This window comes from Aulonocara sp. 'chitande type north' Nkhata Bay, linkage group LG20 (genome assembly GCF_057382095.1).
Source record: "Aulonocara sp. 'chitande type north' Nkhata Bay isolate Kocher_YH1m ecotype deep benthic linkage group LG20, A_spYH_male_GT1.1, whole genome shotgun sequence".
In the NCBI taxonomy this organism is placed as follows: Eukaryota; Metazoa; Chordata; class Actinopteri; order Cichliformes; family Cichlidae; genus Aulonocara; species Aulonocara sp. 'chitande type north' Nkhata Bay.
The window spans coordinates 29103176-29119374 of NC_141363.1; the positions used below are offsets into that span (position 1 = coordinate 29103176).

The window sequence follows — 16199 nt, forward strand, 5'->3', positions numbered from 1 at the left end:
GCATCTGTCCTCTCTCTGGAACAGCCTCTTCCTTCCTGGGATCTCTTTGGTACCTACTCTGTCGTGTGTGTGTGTGTTTTCCCCCTGTAAACTTGCTGTGTGTGTCGGCTGCCTGTAAGCTTCACGTGACTCGAGCGTCCACAGTGGTGTGAATCTCCTTATTTGGTGTTTTCAGCACATTCATGAAGAAACATATTCCCAGAAAATTAAGCTGTAGTGTGTTTGATCAGGAAATCAGTTCCTCATTACAGCCAATCTGTGGTCTTAAGTTAACAGTGACCTGGGTTACTAAGAATTATATTTACATGATTTAAATAGCTTTTAGCAGAACGGTGGGTGTGGCTGCTACCTAATAGTAACTCACTGTCTTTTTGAGATCCAGTAAGACGTCCATGCAGCCAGAGTCTGTCAGACAGAAAACAAATTCAGCTTGTATAATGGGCTCACAGAACAAATGCATTTGCTTTGGTGTTAAATGGAAAGAGCTGCACATTAACAAAGTAGTGAAGGGTTGCCACTTGCCAAGTATAGGCTCATCCCCTACTAACTGATAACGTTTAGATCATGGTCGTCCTTTAAAGTGAGCCTGTGGGAAACAACAAGAGCTTGTAAAGAATTTCCTCAGTTTCACAATCGGGAAAAACCAAAAGTCATTAAACAGCTCTGCTGCTAACCAGAAGGTCCCCTTAGATTAGGCTGAAAGACATTAAAAACAAAGTAACTTTGGTTTAAAACAAAACACAGAACAATCTTCTGCCATTAATGTGGTGTCTCTGTGTCCAGTAGCTTTTGCAAGTGCAACACATCTGAATACAATAACATGGACCATATCTTGAGACACTTTATCTTCCTGGAAGGCTTCCTTTGCTTTCTGCACTTGGTCTCGCTGTGACTCAGCACTGCTTTTTACAGTTTTAATAAAGTGATATGAAGGGATATCCCACTTCCTGTGTGAGGATAATGGCTCACTTCCTTCCCTGTGGTCTAAGAATTCCCTCTGCAGGAAAGGATGGGTGGATAACTGGGGGCATGCAGGGTAGTAGGAAGGAGAAAATAACATTTGCTTTCCAACAGATCTGGAGTGTGATGGATGGTTTGTGTTTAATGTCATTCACCTCACACTTCATTGGTCTTGTCCCCACTGAAATGTGGTCATAATGTTACTCGGAGCCGTGCCCGTCTCACTCGCTCTGTTTGTCCACAGCGTGTAACCCCAGCCTCTGCAGAGCCAAGGGTCGTGGTCTGCAGCCAAAGGGCCTCCGGGTGAAGGAGACTGCAGACTTCAAGGTTTACACAAAAGGAGCCGGCACTGGGGAGCTGAAAGTCACCATCAAGGGCCCCAGTGAGTTCTAATCCAAAAGTTCATATTGGTTTTTGTGCTTGAGGTGGGATTAATGTTTGCAATCTGAAGAGAGAAAACCCAACAAACAAACACATCAGTAAATGAGGTTGTTGGATTTACAAAGCCCCAGATAATCTTTAGCTAACTGACAACAAACCAACAGAACAGTGAAGACAAACGAGCGCAGCCAGCTGTTGTCACTGAAAGAGTAGCTCCTGACGTCTGCAGCCCTCCTCTTTGACATTCAGACTGTCTTCACTGTTCACATCAGTCTTTGACAAATGCACTGTTATCAGAGCACAGTGAGCCAGCTGCACAAACACCAGCCTGATCAGGCTGCAGAATCTGCTTCTTGTGTCCAACGGGAACAATTTTGTGCATAAAGCATTTTAAAAATGTACCTTTTTTTTTTTTTTTTAATGCAACCTAAAATGACGATCGCCTCAGAGGATTTCTACTCTGAGCTATGGTTTTGTTTTCTTAAATGTGGTTCTGAGCAGCCAATGAATCTATTGTTTGTGGTTTCACTACAAACAGACTGGGGATGCTTCCTCCTTCCTAAAATGATAAAGTAAGACTGGATTAAAGAAATAATGCAAAGGCATCTTGTTCACAGAGGGTCTGGAGGAGCCGTGTAAACGGAAAGACCTTGGAGACGGTGTGTATGGATTTGAGTATTACCCCACCACACCTGGAACATATTCCATCACCATCACCTGGGGAGGACAGCACATTCCACGCAGGTACACATGGGCGTGCAAACAAAACACTGACTCCAACTTGTCATTGTGACTGACCATTCGATGCTCTGTTTAGTCCCGTGGAGGTCAAGATTGGCACCGAGGCTAGCCAGCAGAAGGTGAGGGCCTGGGGTCCTGGACTGGAAGGAGGCGTTGTTGGTAAATCTGCTGACTTTGTGGTGGAGGCTGTTGGAGACAATGTCGGTACACTGGGTAAGTGCCATACGCGGGCATGGGGTCGGTCCTGAAAGCATGTGCAGATCATCTTCAGTTTCTACTCTGAAACTGTTGTTCTTCAGGTTTCTCTGTGGAAGGTCCGTCTCAGGCCAAGATCGAGTGTGATGACAAGGGTGATGGATCGTGTGACGTGCGCTACTGGCCCACAGAGCCTGGCGAGTATGCCGTCCATGTGCTCTGCAACAATGAGGACATCCAGCACTCTCCCTTTATGGCTGAGATCGTCAACCCACCAGGGAAAGACTTTTACCCAGACAAGGTATGCGCCCACCCAGAGAGATGCACATGGAGATTACGGACGAGTCCATCTAACAATCTTTCTTCAGTTAAGATTAATTTTCATGACTGTTGCCTCAAGGCCTGAGATCATGGTGGGAGTGGATGGGTTAAAAACGATTGTGTGAAGGCAAAGGGAGGCTTCCTGCACCCAACACTTGATGCAGTTCTTGGTGTCAGAGGTGACACAAGGTTTCAGGTTTTAGATGAATTACTTTTTCCTGTAGTGTGTTTGGAAAACTGCGTTTTTAATAGGAGACATTCTTTGTCTAATATTAAAAACTGATCTGAAACATGTCAGTGTGATAAATATGGAAAAAGATGGTAAATCAGGAAGGAGGCAGATATGTCTTCACAGCACTGTAGTGTGTAAATGCTATTCTGGCTGTAGTACATGTGGGGTTTTTTTGTTTGTTTTTTGTCTAGGTTAAGGCGTACGGCCCAGGCCTTCAGAGCAGTGGACTTGCTGTTGGAAAACCCACCGAATTCACGGTCGATGCCAAGCAAGGAGGAAAAGCTCCTCTGAAAATTGTAGCTCAGGTATGTCTGGGTTTGTTTATGACCAAAAATATGGTAAATGTGTATTAAATCTGAGTGAACTAATCCCTTGTCCTCTGCACAGGATGGTGAAGGCAATTCTGTGGACGTCCAGGTGAAGGATAATGGCAACGGCACGTACAGCTGCACCTACACCCCACGAAAGCCTGTGAAGCACACTGTGATGGTGTCCTGGGGAGACGTTAACATCCCTGAGAGTCCGTTCAGGGTGAGTATGCTCTGCTATGCAGGCTTCGCCTTTTCTTCTCACTGAGTCTCCTGAGCTTTGGTGTTTGTGCCCACAGATGAATATCGGAGCAGGCTGTCATCCAAACAAGGTGAAGGTTTCTGGGCCTGGAGTGGCAAAGACGGGCCTCAAGGCCTTCGAGCCAACATACTTCACTGTTGACTGCTCAGAGGCTGGTCAAGGTAAAGCTCCAGAAAACTGAGAGTAAAGCGCGCAAACAAAAGATCCGGTCAAAGCAATATTCCAAACAACAACATGTTTATGAACAGATATTATAGGAAATGTATTTCACCCAGCTGCTGTTTGAGGCTGTAGAGCTTTACCTATAACATGCTAACGTGCTAACCTTTGCCCTCGGCCATCAGGTGACATTAGCATAGGCATCAAGTGTGCCCCGGGAGTGGTGGGACCTGCAGAGGCTGACATCGACTTTGACATCATCAGGAACGACAACGATACCTTCACCGTCAAATATACTCCCCCTGGAGCAGGCAGCTACACCATCATGGTGCTGTTTGCTGACCAGGTGACTCTGAATCCTTGAGTATTTATATCGGTTGGAAGGCAGACTGTTTCCACGACTCGGGGTTTATTGTAATGTTTGTCTTCCTGTTTGCGTTCAGGCTATTCCAATGACGCCCTTCAGGGTCAAAGTGGATCCTTCTCATGATGCCAGCAAAGTCAAGGCGGAGGGACCGGGACTCAGCCGCAGTGGTAAGAACACCAAGCCAGAGGGCGCTAACAAAAACAGGCGTGGCCACATTCGATTGGCTGTAGATTGAACGCTCAAAGGTTTGACGGTCAGTGTCAAACTGCATGGAACAACTCTTCATAGCTCTCAATGCTTTAACATCTGTAGCAAGAACTTGTTTGACAAAACTGACAAGATCCAGATTAAAATCACAAGGATTTAAAAACAAGAATAAACAGGGTTAGAGCTGCTTTGCTAATGGAAACGGGTCCCTCTGAGCTGTCATGTGACAGTCTGACAGAGGTAAGATGGCAAAGATGAGTCACATAATAGGATTTATTTGTACAAGTCACTGTTCCTGCTCATTAGCTTAAGATGTTGTCATCTGGGGGGGCGGGGGGCTGAAATGATTGTTTTGTGACAGACTCCTGTAAAGCTGTGGCATCCCAGAATAAATGTATGAAGCTGGATCACACTTATTAATCTCTTAAGAGTCAGACTGGTACTGCACACCTATAATCGTCACTGTACACTGCATATAAATAGACTTTATTTGAACTAATATAATTCAAATCAGTCATCAACTGCTTCAGTTAAATGCATCATTTTAATTTAGCTCAAGGTAGTTTGGTGTTATTTTACACTGCAGAAGAAACGCTGTGCTAAGCTGGGTAGCATTTTAAATCTGTTACTTTAAGGCTTTTATATATCTGCAGATCTACATTTACACATCTTAATCTTAGTCTTTTGTCTGCTGTGAGCTGTTACCCGTGGACCCTGAAGCACCCAGAGCATTTCCTCCAAGTTGTAAAAGTTTCCTGCTTATTGAAACGTGTTGATACAAAAGCTTGTATGACATGCTGGGTGATTACTTTTATTCTAATTAGACTCCCTAACCCAGTTGAATGCTGTCTTTCAGGCGTAGAGCTGAACAAGCCCACTCATTTCACCGTCAGCACTAAAGGAGCAGGAAAGGCAAACCTGGACTGCAGCTTCAGCGGCCCGACCAAAGGAGAGGCTGTGAAAGACTTTGAAATCATCAACAACCACGACAACACACACACTGTTAAATACACACCCGTGCAACAGGTGAGAGAAGAATGCTCCCACATGCAGTTGTGCTACGTTGTATCATGTGGCTTCTTATCAGAGCAGTAAAGCATTCTTCTGGCTGTTATGCATCATATTAAATGGGATTGTGTGGATCACTCCTCTTTGCTGTGACAGGGTCCACTGGGAGTTGCTGTAACCTATGGTGGAGATCACATTCCCAAGAGCCCTTTCAGCGTCGGCGTGGCGCCCACACTGGACCTCAGCAAGGTCAACGTGACCGGCCTGGGAGACAGTATGTACCTGTGCCACTGTTCTTGTCCAGCCACACCTGACAGCAAACCTCAACCTATATAAAGCCTACTGTCTAACATGACTGTTTTCACCATGGCTTTCTCCCTTGCATGGTTGTCAGTATGTTGATGTGTTTATAAAAAAAAAAAAAATCTAAGCTTTTCAGGCAGATCAGAAGTGTCAGTGTGTTTTCTTTGGTCTGTTCTTGCAGAGATGACTGTCGGCAAAGATAAGGAAGTGACTGTCAAGTCAAAGGGTGCTGGGGGTCAGGGCAAGGTTGCTGCCAAAGTGACTGGACCAGGAGGGAAACCAGTGTCCAGCAAAGTATGACACCAAATCTCCTTAACAGGACAATATAGGAGTCAATGTTTTTCTCTTTGAGTCTTAAACCAGTTTCATCCTGTTTTTGGTTTTTAATAAACATTTTATTTATCCTTATTGGTAAAATCAAAGTCCACTCCACCGCTGTCTTACACCTCCAGCCACTTATTTGGTCTCCCTGGAAGTTCTCCTTGGATGTTGGAGAACTCTCCCAGTGTTCCAGCACTCTTTCAGTGCCACGTATTTCTCTCTCCTCATGCCTCTGGTAAAGTCACGTTAATGTGTTTTGTTCCAGGTGGAGCCTGGGCTGAGCCCAGAGACTAGTCAGGTGAAATTCATTCCCCGGGAATCAGGACCATACCAGGTTGAACTGACTTATGATGGAGTGCCCATCCCTGGCTCCCCCTTCACCCCCACAGCTTACCCTGCAACAGACCCCTCCAAGGTTGGCCACAAGCGCTGCTGGATCTTCTTAAACCTGTGTGAAGTGAATTGAATTAATTCAGCTTGACATGCTTGCAGATTGGAATCATTGATCTTTGTTCCGTGTCACCTTTCCTCTCAGGTACGTTGCTCAGGCCCAGGTTTGGAGCGTGCCAAGGTTGGCGAGACAGGGGAGTTCATTGTGGACTGTACCAATGCCGGCCCTGCTGAGCTGACTATTGAGATCATATCGGACAGCGGCACTGAGGCAGAGGTTCACATCCAAGACAACGGAGATGGAACCTACACGATTACCTACATCCCTCTGTACCCCGGCTCGTACACGCTCACCATCCGCTATGGTGGCCAGGATGTGCCCAACTTCCCTGCTCGGCTCAACGTGGAGCCTGCCGTTGATGCCAGCGGTGTTCTGGTGTTCGGACCAGGAGTGGAAGGCAAAGGTGAAATAACGTGTGTGTGTGTGTGTTCCTTTTTTGTGGGGCTGGTGCTGGTTTCTTCCTCCCATTATCACCATAGTCTTATTGATGGGAGCTGATCTGATCTGTAGATTATTGCAGAATTCAGATGAAATTGGGCCCCAGCTTGTGTGAATAACGTTATGTGAAGAATAAAGGGAGCTGTGTGAAATGTAAATGATAGACTGGTCTCATTTTAAAGGACATGAGCTTATGTGTACTGTATGTTCTGTCCTTTCAGGAGTCTTCCGTGAGGCCACTACAGACTTCACTGTGGATGCTCGCGCTCTCTCACAGACTGGAGGTGACCACATCAAAACCCACATCAGCAACCCCTCAGGGAGCCGCACAGATGCCCTGATCACGGACCTTCGGGATGGAACCTACAATGTGGAGTACACTCCCTATGAGGAGGGTGAGTTAAAGTGCAGCAGTGGGTACAGTAACTGAGCGTTTTTCTTCTTCTCCACTTTGAGTTGAGTGTGTGTGTGTGTGTGTGTGTTTCAGGCCCACACACTGTGGAAGTTTGCTATGATGGCTCTCCGGTACCAAAGAGCCCGTTCCGTGTTGCTGTGACTGAAGGATGCGACCCGGCTCGTGTTCGTGTGCATGGCCCTGGTCTGAAAGGTGGCACCACCAACAAGCCCAACAAGTTCACCGTGGAAACCAGGTGAGACGAGTTCATGGTGGTGTGTCACAAATCTGTTTCCTACTCCTATCGTGAAAGTCTTTCTTCCCCGTGCAGAGGAGCAGGTACTGGTGGCCTGGGTCTAGCTATGGAAGGTCCGTCGGAGGCCAAAATGTCCTGCACTGACAACAAGGATGGCAGCTGCAGTGTGGAGTACATCCCATACGAGCCTGGCACGTACAACCTCAACATCACCTACGGAGGACAGCCCATCACAGGTACCGAATACTGTTTTAGTAGTAGTAAGAAATTCAACTGTGAGAAGAACATCCTTTTGAAATGTACTCATCCCCTGTTGTTAAGCAGAGGCCTTAAATATCGTTTCCCTCGTGCTTGTTCTGAGCAGGAAGTCCGTTCTCTGTGCCCGTCAGCGACACAGTGGACAGTACCAAGGTGAAGTGCCAGGGTCCCGGCCTCGGCAACAATGTCAGAGCCAACATTCCTCAGGCGTTCACAGTGGATGCCTCCAAAGCTGGAGTTGCCCCACTGCAGGTCCGAGTACAAGGGCCCAAAGGTGATCTGGCTTCTAACATTTCTCCATCTATGATTAACTGTGTACCAGAGAGCTCTTAGAGGATGTTAAACTTGGTATTTGGCTTCCTTCTGTGTGTGTTCAGGTGTGGTGGAGCCTGTGGAGGTTGTGGATAACGGTGACCAGACTCACACAGTCAACTATGTTCCTACTCGAGAGGGACCCTATTCCATCAATGTGTTGTATGCTGATGAGGAGATCCCACGCAGGTAACTCTCAGGCAGTGTATCAGCCTAAATATGCACAAATTTTAATCCATTTCCTAATATCTAACAGTGATGATCAATGTCTGCCTGTGACCAACACAGAAAACACAAAACGATGTTAGTTTTGTTTTTCTGAATAGAACCACATTCAAAAGCCAGTAATAAATCTTTGTAGTTCCTGCATTATTAGAATGAAGTAGCTGAAGTCTGGCTGGAATAATAACTGTGCTGTCCGGGTGATCTGCATGCTTTACCACAGACGGTCATCTGTCTGCATGGCTGAATTCGGCTAACGACACAGTTCGTTTCATCAGGCTGCTAGTGAAACCTCTAACCTGCCCGTGGTTTACTCGGCTCTGTCGATGAGACTGTATCCCACAGCCAGTCCTTCTCTCTCTTTGTCAGCCCGTACAAGGTGAAGGTGCTGCCCACCCATGATGCCAGCAAGGTGCGTGCAAGCGGACCCGGCCTCAACACCACTGGAGTGCCCGCCTCTCTGCCGGTGGAGTTCACCATCGATGCCAAAGATGCAGGCGAGGGACTGCTGGCAGTGCAGATCACTGTGAGTGCTTGGACCACACAAGCATGGAATCAGAGCTGCGATGTTTAGCTAACGCTTTGTTTTCTCCTGAAGGACCCAGAGGGGAAGCCCAAGAAGGCAAATATCCGTGACAACCATGATGGGACCTACCTGGTGTCTTATGTGCCAGACATGACTGGCAGATACACCATTCTCATTAAGTACGGAGGAGACGAGATCCCTTATTCACCCTACCGAATCAGGGCTCTGCCCACCGGAGATGCCAGCAAGTGCACCGTCACAGGTATGTCCAGGACGGGCTGCTGCAGTCATAGACGTTGAGTTTTGTTATTCTACCAACTCAGTCGGCTGTACTGCTGATCAGTGTCTCATCTCAGCAGGAATAATTAGTGAAACATATTGTGTAGAATACTGACACACAATGATTTCCAACATATCTGATTGTTATCAACAGTATATGCCCCACATTTCCACCTGTTGCTATTAAAATCCAGAGTTCCTGCAGGCGGGAGAGGTCAAAGGGTTTTTACTCAGAGCCACAAAACGTTTCTCTCCTCTCTCGTGCAGGAATAGTTGCTCGTACAGGATTTTATATATTGCAGAAAATGTTGCACAGTTCTTTGAGCGGTGCAGATTTACAAATGGGTAAATACTTACAAATGCGTCTACAGAACACAAGGATTGAGCGCTCGGCGTGTCTTTGAACTGAAGAGTCAGGATCTGGTATTTAAAGTCGAGCGTTGAGGAAGTTCCAGTTTAATCAGTCAGCTGTAATCACATGCAGAGCTTCTGGTTCTGAAAGCGAAGCTTGAATGTTTTCTAACAGCCAGGTAGGACTACCTGCTTTGGTTCTTTAAGTCACCTGATGCATGACATCAGTGAGTTTGAGCTCAGATGATAGAAATCCTGTTTTTGGTTTTTATGAATTAGTCAAACATACATGAATGAGACACTCTTTGGTTAACTACAATGGCAACGATTGAAAGTCTTCCTACCCACCCACACCTGAGGGCTCACGGACATTTGGCTCCACAGATGATTATGTGAGTGGTTTGTTGGAGGTCATGTGATCTAGAGTGCCTCTCAGTGTACCTGCAGCTCGTATCTCATCAGTTTTTTTTTTTTTTGTTTTGTTTTTTTTTGTGCATTGGTATGTGGCATTTCTCACGCTGTGCTCCTCAGTTGCACCCTGCACACTCCTACTCAGCCCGGCCCCACACACACACACACACACACACACACACACACACACACACACACACACACACACCGCCCCGCTTCACACTCCCCCACCGTTTGTTTCATCCAACTGTTTGGAGCACAGTTATTGCCACCCGTCACCTCCACCCCACCTGACTGTCTTTTATTTGTCACTTTTCTCTGGCTCCCTCGCTTCTCACCGTTCCTACTTTCAGTCTCAATCGGCGGTCACGGTTTAGGTAAGCCTTTTTATCATATAGAGGACCTTCTGTTGTCTTTTTCTCAGCATGGAGGATAGTGGCACCAGCTTTCAACAGGACATCCCATCCTTTTGCTTGTTTCTCTTCTATATTTCACTTTCCCAGACTTTTTTTTTTTTTCCTCCCCCGCCTTCATCTCATTTTACGCTTCCTCTCTCATAACTGTGTCTCCATTTTATATTGGACAAACTAATGGACTAACAGAGTAGGTAGAAAGGCATGGTGGAATGGCACTCTGGCTAATCTAGCTTTCTGTTCATACATGGAAACTGTAACTGTTATTGGTAACAATATATGAGCGATGGTAATAACATGACTAGATTCAGCTTTAACCTGGTCTTCTGGTTGTGGAATGTGCATGCTGAATGTTGCGTCTGGCAGTGCGTTTGTCTGTGTAAGAAACGACTTAATGCATTTTTTTTTTTTTTTTTTTTTTTTTTTTTTAAATCTGAAGGTGCCGGTGTTGGCCCAACTATCCAGATTGGCGAACAGACGGTTATCACGGTGGACGCCAAGGCTGCCGGAAAAGGCAAGGTGACGTGCAGCGTCTGCACGCCAGAGGGGGCGGAGCTTGACGTGGACGTGGTTGAAAATGAGGACGGCACATTCGACATCTTCTACACGGCGCCACAGCCTGGAGAGTATGTGATCTGCGTCCGCTTTGGAGGGGAGCACATCCCTAACAGTCCGTTCCAAGTCACGGTGAGTGATCTGCACGTGTAAGCCTGCTCTGCTAGAATCTCATGAAAACTTCTCAGTGTCAGATAGTTATCAAGAATGACCCTCAACTTGGAGAAGCAGAGTTCAGTCTTAAGCTGCATCCACAGTGAAAGCAGGCTGCAGCTTGAAGCTGGTGACGCGAGAATACAAAGTCACCGACATGAGACGATTATGGGCGAGATAACTGACAGGAAGTGGGCCCAAGAAACTGTCCTCAAATTCTAGGCAAGCAATTTAAGTGAGCACTAATAAGGGCTGTCCAAGTTAACGTGTTAGTGTGGATTAATCCGTCATCACGATGAAATTTTATTGCAATTAACCCATCTGGAGTGCAGAATCACTCAGAATCCCTGAAATGTTTCTGTCGACACATTTCAGGCAGTTTGTCCAAAGGTTGTGCGTTAGTCGAGCCCTGCTGCTAGTAAGAGTGACAGAAACCACCGACTGAAGAAAACTCATACACAGTCCGAGATTCCAAAGCCCTGATTTAATGTTTTAAAGTCACACATGTTGTGTTGCTGTGGAAGTGGGTCCAAAAAGCAGCTTTGGTCAGTATAGGCAGAGTGTAAGCACGTTCTGTTTTTCCGGCTACAAAGGTGGACGTGGGAGCTTTTATAGGACAATGAGGTGCAGCTTTTGTCACACCTGTATTGGCTTCATTTGTCATTGCTCAGCCCCTTCATACTGACTGAGTACTCTCAGTAAGATGGTGTAGAGGGGCGGGGCCTTTATGAGGACAGATTTTAAATTCAAATGAGCAGCAGCTGATGTAGACGTGGTAAGAATTACAAGTTGATGCAGAGTGTTTGTGTTGCTCGTCGGTACAGTAACTACTGAGCTGGTTGTTTACCAGCAGTTACAGGTTTGTCAGAGCCCTGGACCACAGATGCTTTCAACTACTTCCCCTACAGAGGCTTTGGTCCTGACGCCTGCAGCCGTTTCTCTAAATCACTTTGACTGCCGTTTTAATCCGCTCCAATGCCTTATCTTTTTCACTCTCTCAATTCCCTCCACCATCCCTACCTACACCCTCCAGGCACTGGAAGGAGCTCCATCAGACCAGCTCATGCAACAGAGCCAAATGCCCCAGTACTACAGTCAACAGCCCTGGGTATCTAAATCCTCAGCCTCCAGTCTCTCGGCCTTCTCGGCTTCAGTTTTGCTTCTCCCTGTTGTCCCTTTGTCGTCTATGGTGCACATGGTCTCCTTTCATCATTGTCTGCTGTGTCTCATTGCAGGTGTTTCATCACTGAGAGGGTGCTTTCTCTCGTTTCTCTCTCCAAACAGGATGCCAGGGACACATGGACTGTTCAGCAGAGCTGCATAATGTTAAAGTTCAGGGTCCAAAGCCTACTGTATGAGCTAAACAGTGGTTTCCTTCGTAGGATGGGACCAAATTATATATTTACTCAAGCATTATGCAGCCCTTGTGGACAGTGCTCCATGTCGACCTGGCTTCAGAGGGAAAAAGGCCATTTTGAAAATCCTAAATTTGGCCGTCCCAGCTACTCCACGTTTTTCAAAATGGCTTCCCGATGTTTTGTCCCCATCCTGCTCTTGCAGCTTGTCCGTACCATCATCCTGACCGCAGTCGCCATTATCATTCCATCTCATCGTCTCATCCTCTGTTCATTGTTGGCGTTTTCCTCTTCCATCCCGCACTGTGTTCACTTTGTGTGACATGTTGTCACTATAACCAGAACGGTTGCCACAATCTCTTAACAACCTGTGATCTGACTGGTGCACTCTGTCTCTCAGGCAACAGACCGACCAATGGGAATGAACGGGCTGGATGTGGCAAGTCTGAGACCGTTTGACCTGGTGATTCCATTCACCATCCAGAAAGGAGAGATCACAGGTAACGTCTCCTTTATAAACGCGTACTTTGATCATAGTGGTGTGTGTGTGTGTGTGTGTCATTGTGTGTGTCATTGTGTTGTCCTCTGCTTCAGGTGAGGTCCGAATGCCATCGGGCAAAGTGGCTAAGCCTGACATCACAGACAACAAAGATGGCACGGTTACTGTCAAGTACGCTCCCACAGAGGCCGGCCTGCACGAGATGGATATCAAATACGACGGCATCCACATCCCTGGTATCTGCACACATTTAGGACTGTGTGGGCTCTAAAGTGCACTGAGAAGATGGTTTGGACGTGCGACACTAACCGCTCTGTCTGCCAACAGGAAGTCCCTTGCAGTTCTACGTGGATTACATGAACAGTGGTAATGTCAGTGCCTATGGGCCTGGCCTTATCCACGGGACTGTCAACAAGCCAGCCGTCTTTACTGTTAACACCAAAGATGCTGGAGAAGGTGGGTAACAGTTACACCTGTGGAGTGCAATTATATTGGCTATGACTTACCTGCCGCCTCAGATTTGAACACATGTGACGCCCGCTGATCATCTTTGTAGGGGGTTTGTCTCTGGCCATCGAGGGTCCGTCCAAGGCTGACATCAGCTGTGTGGACAACCAGGACGGAACCTGCACCGTGTCTTACCTGCCAGTGCTGCCGGGAGACTACAGCATCCTTGTTAAATACAATGACAAGCACATCCCAGGCAGCCCCTTCTCTGCTAGGATTACTGGTAACTCTTTCTACATCAGAGTAGACATCCATGCAGCCCACACACTACAGTAACGTAGTTCCTCCCTTCCTGTTGGATCCAGAGATGTTCCAAGACTACATGCCTGGAAACTGAAACGATAAAAATCCAGTTAATTTAGCAAGGATACGTGTGTGTGAGCCGACAACAGCAGCGTTGCTGTTAACACGTTTTTATTGGCTTTCCCACTGCTCCTGTAGCACACACCACCCTCTCCTCCAGTCAGGTGTGGGTCGGCCTCCCCTGAACCCACTGCTCCACCCCCTCCCCTGCAGCTGAGCCACAAACTGCGCACACACACACACACACACACACACACACACACACACACACACACACACACACACACAAAAAAATGATAGAAAAAGTGCATTTATGCCATTAGCGTGTGCCCTAACAATCACTACTCCATCTCTAGGTGACGATTCGATGAGGATGTCCCATCTGAAGGTGGGCTCGGCTGCAGATATTCCACTGGACATTGGAGAGCTCGACCTCAGCCAGCTGACAGCCTCTCTTACAACACCCTCAGGGCGAGAGGAGCCCTGCCTGCTGAAGATGCTGCGTAACGGTCACGTTGGTGAGTGTGCGTCTAAGTTTGCTAAACAATGAGTCATCAGAATATTTTATGGTTCCCTAAGTATAACTGGGGGGATGAAACTGGCTGCATGCTGGTTGGCGCGTTGTTAACCCTCCTCTGTCTGTCTTAGGAATATCCTTTGTTCCCAAGGAGATTGGCGAGCACCTTGTTAACATCAAGAAGAACGGTCGTCATATTCCCAGCAGCCCAATTTCTGTAATGATCAAGCAGTCAGAGATTGGTGACGCGAGCCGTGTGCGTGTGAGTGGACAGGGGCTGAGCGAGGCCAGGACCTTTGAGCCTGCAGAGTTCATCATCGACACTCGTGATGCAGGTATATGCTCAGTGAAAGCATAGATGCTGTCATTTTATTTTTACACATTCATATTTGTCATGCTCATCTTTGATGCATTAGGCTACGGTGGCCTGAGCCTCTCCATTGAAGGCCCCAGCAAAGTGGACATTAACACTGAGGACCAGGAGGATGGCACCTGCAAGGTCACCTACTGCCCCACTGAACCAGGAAATTACATCATCAACATCAAGTTTGCTGACCAACATGTGCCAGGTGCTTACATGAAACAGTCGGATTACAGAGGAGGCACATGTTTTGGTTTTGTAAAAGTGAATTTGTTCATGTGTATACACAGGAAGTGCTTTCACGGTGAAGGTAACAGGGGAGGGCAGAATGAAGGAGAGCATCACCAGGAAGAAGAGGGCAGCATCTGTTGCAAACGTTGGCAGCCAGTGTGACCTGAGCCTGAAGATCCCAGGTGAGACGAGCAGGAACTCGTATTTAATTCTCCATCTGTGCTTGGGTGTAAAGGGGGAGGTTACAGCCTTCTCACGGTTAGGTTCTCTTATGCAGCTGACGCTAGGTGATCCTCATGTTTGTATGTCTACATCTGTGCGTCCTCAGAGATCAGCATAGCGGACATGACCGCTCAGGTGACCAGCCCCTCTGGTCAGGTTCACAAGGCTGACATCATGGAGGGAGAGAATAACACCTACTGCATTCGTTTTGTGCCCACTGAGACCGGTGTGCATACAGTGTGTGTGAAATACAACGGCGTGCATGTGCCTGGGAGCCCGTTCCAGTTCACTGTCGGCCCCCTGGGTGAGGGTGGCGCTCACAAAGTGCGTGCTGGAGGGCCAGGCCTGGAGAGAGCGGAGGCTGGAGTACCAGGTTGGTGTGGTGTCTGGGTTGTGAGTGCAGAATCCAGTGTGTAATTTTACACTGTATAGCTAACTCTGTTTTGGCATGTGTGTGTAGCGGAGTTCAGCATCTGGACGCGGGAGGCTGGGGCCGGAGGGCTCAGTATTGCTGTGGAGGGGCCAAGCAAGGCCGAAATCGCCTTTGAGGACCGCAAGGACGGCTCCAGTGGGGTTTCCTACATCGTGCAGGAGCCTGGTGAGAAGAGACAGAGCCTGTGCTGCACACTGAATCACATTTCTAGTTTAGTGTGGTTTTATGCTTCAGTCGTACTCTGACCCTGGTCCTCATATGAGTGCGTGCGTGTGCATGTCGTCCTGTCACTGTTTTGTGCTTAAGTGACACTCTCACTGACTGGTGGTTCCCCGTGTAGGTGACTACGAGGTGTCGATCCGCTTCAACGACGAGCACATCCCCGACAGCCCCTTCATCGTCCCCGTGGCTTCGCCGTCAGACGATGCCCGCCGACTCACTGTTGCCAGTCTTCAGGTGAGGCTCTGAGACACGCACACATCCGTATGCACACACCACCAGGCCACAGTACACCGCATTGCAGCAGCAGAGTGTTGGTGACTTTTGTGCTAGATCATATGTAAAGAGACCAGCCTTTTATTTCTTTTTACTGTAGCAGCTCGGTGAGGGTTTTTGTTTTTATGTTTTGAGCGTGGATACCTCTGACGGCAAGTCAGCTGTAGTGGTTTGTTTTGCATGCACTGGTAGCAAAGGTACAGACATGGGATCACCATCAGCTGCTGCTGCATTGCTGGGCAGTGCAAGGGCTTCTGGGATACGAAAGGACTGTGTGTGTTTCTCGTGCCTCATTCTAAAGGCTCCCAACAGCCTCTCGTCTCTGAAAGTCTTGTGGGCGCTAAAGGGTTAAAGAGGTTTAACATGGGCTGTTCTTCCTGTTCATTCATCCATAGAGCCATGTGTCAGTGTCACATCATCACACGGGCCTTTGTCATCACTGCATACATGCGTGATACCAAGACACTGTGTGGACGTAGACTTTGGGTAGCA

The 16199-nt window shown here is 47.6% G+C and overlaps 1 protein-coding gene across 3 annotated transcripts in view; it reads left to right on the forward strand.

Moving 5' to 3' along the window:
• flna (filamin A, alpha (actin binding protein 280)) overlaps positions 1-16199 on the forward strand; it is a 43848-nt gene that overhangs the window by 24608 nt on the left and 3041 nt on the right. Inside the window, exons 10-44 of one of the 3 annotated variants that reach the window (XM_086278521.1) lie at positions 1205-1342; positions 1959-2085; positions 2159-2295; positions 2382-2578; positions 3022-3135; positions 3218-3361; positions 3438-3561; positions 3745-3905; positions 4003-4093; positions 4990-5159; positions 5298-5415; positions 5626-5738; positions 6031-6180; positions 6301-6619; positions 6876-7049; positions 7142-7304; positions 7380-7540; positions 7669-7836; positions 7940-8063; positions 8466-8622; positions 8695-8884; positions 10017-10040; positions 10516-10763; positions 11818-11892; positions 12540-12639; positions 12734-12874; positions 12966-13094; positions 13195-13368; positions 13805-13966; positions 14097-14300; positions 14382-14534; positions 14617-14739; positions 14886-15152; positions 15240-15377; positions 15553-15668. In XM_086278521.1, coding sequence (XP_086134647.1) covers positions 1205-1342; positions 1959-2085; positions 2159-2295; positions 2382-2578; positions 3022-3135; positions 3218-3361; positions 3438-3561; positions 3745-3905; positions 4003-4093; positions 4990-5159; positions 5298-5415; positions 5626-5738; positions 6031-6180; positions 6301-6619; positions 6876-7049; positions 7142-7304; positions 7380-7540; positions 7669-7836; positions 7940-8063; positions 8466-8622; positions 8695-8884; positions 10017-10040; positions 10516-10763; positions 11818-11892; positions 12540-12639; positions 12734-12874; positions 12966-13094; positions 13195-13368; positions 13805-13966; positions 14097-14300; positions 14382-14534; positions 14617-14739; positions 14886-15152; positions 15240-15377; positions 15553-15668 — 5294 coding nt within the window. The remainder of the gene's footprint in view (positions 1-1204; positions 1343-1958; positions 2086-2158; positions 2296-2381; positions 2579-3021; positions 3136-3217; positions 3362-3437; positions 3562-3744; positions 3906-4002; positions 4094-4989; positions 5160-5297; positions 5416-5625; positions 5739-6030; positions 6181-6300; positions 6620-6875; positions 7050-7141; positions 7305-7379; positions 7541-7668; positions 7837-7939; positions 8064-8465; positions 8623-8694; positions 8885-10016; positions 10041-10515; positions 10764-11817; positions 11893-12539; positions 12640-12733; positions 12875-12965; positions 13095-13194; positions 13369-13804; positions 13967-14096; positions 14301-14381; positions 14535-14616; positions 14740-14885; positions 15153-15239; positions 15378-15552; positions 15669-16199) is intronic. The other 2 variants (XM_086278522.1, XM_086278523.1) reach the window with 2 other exon arrangements.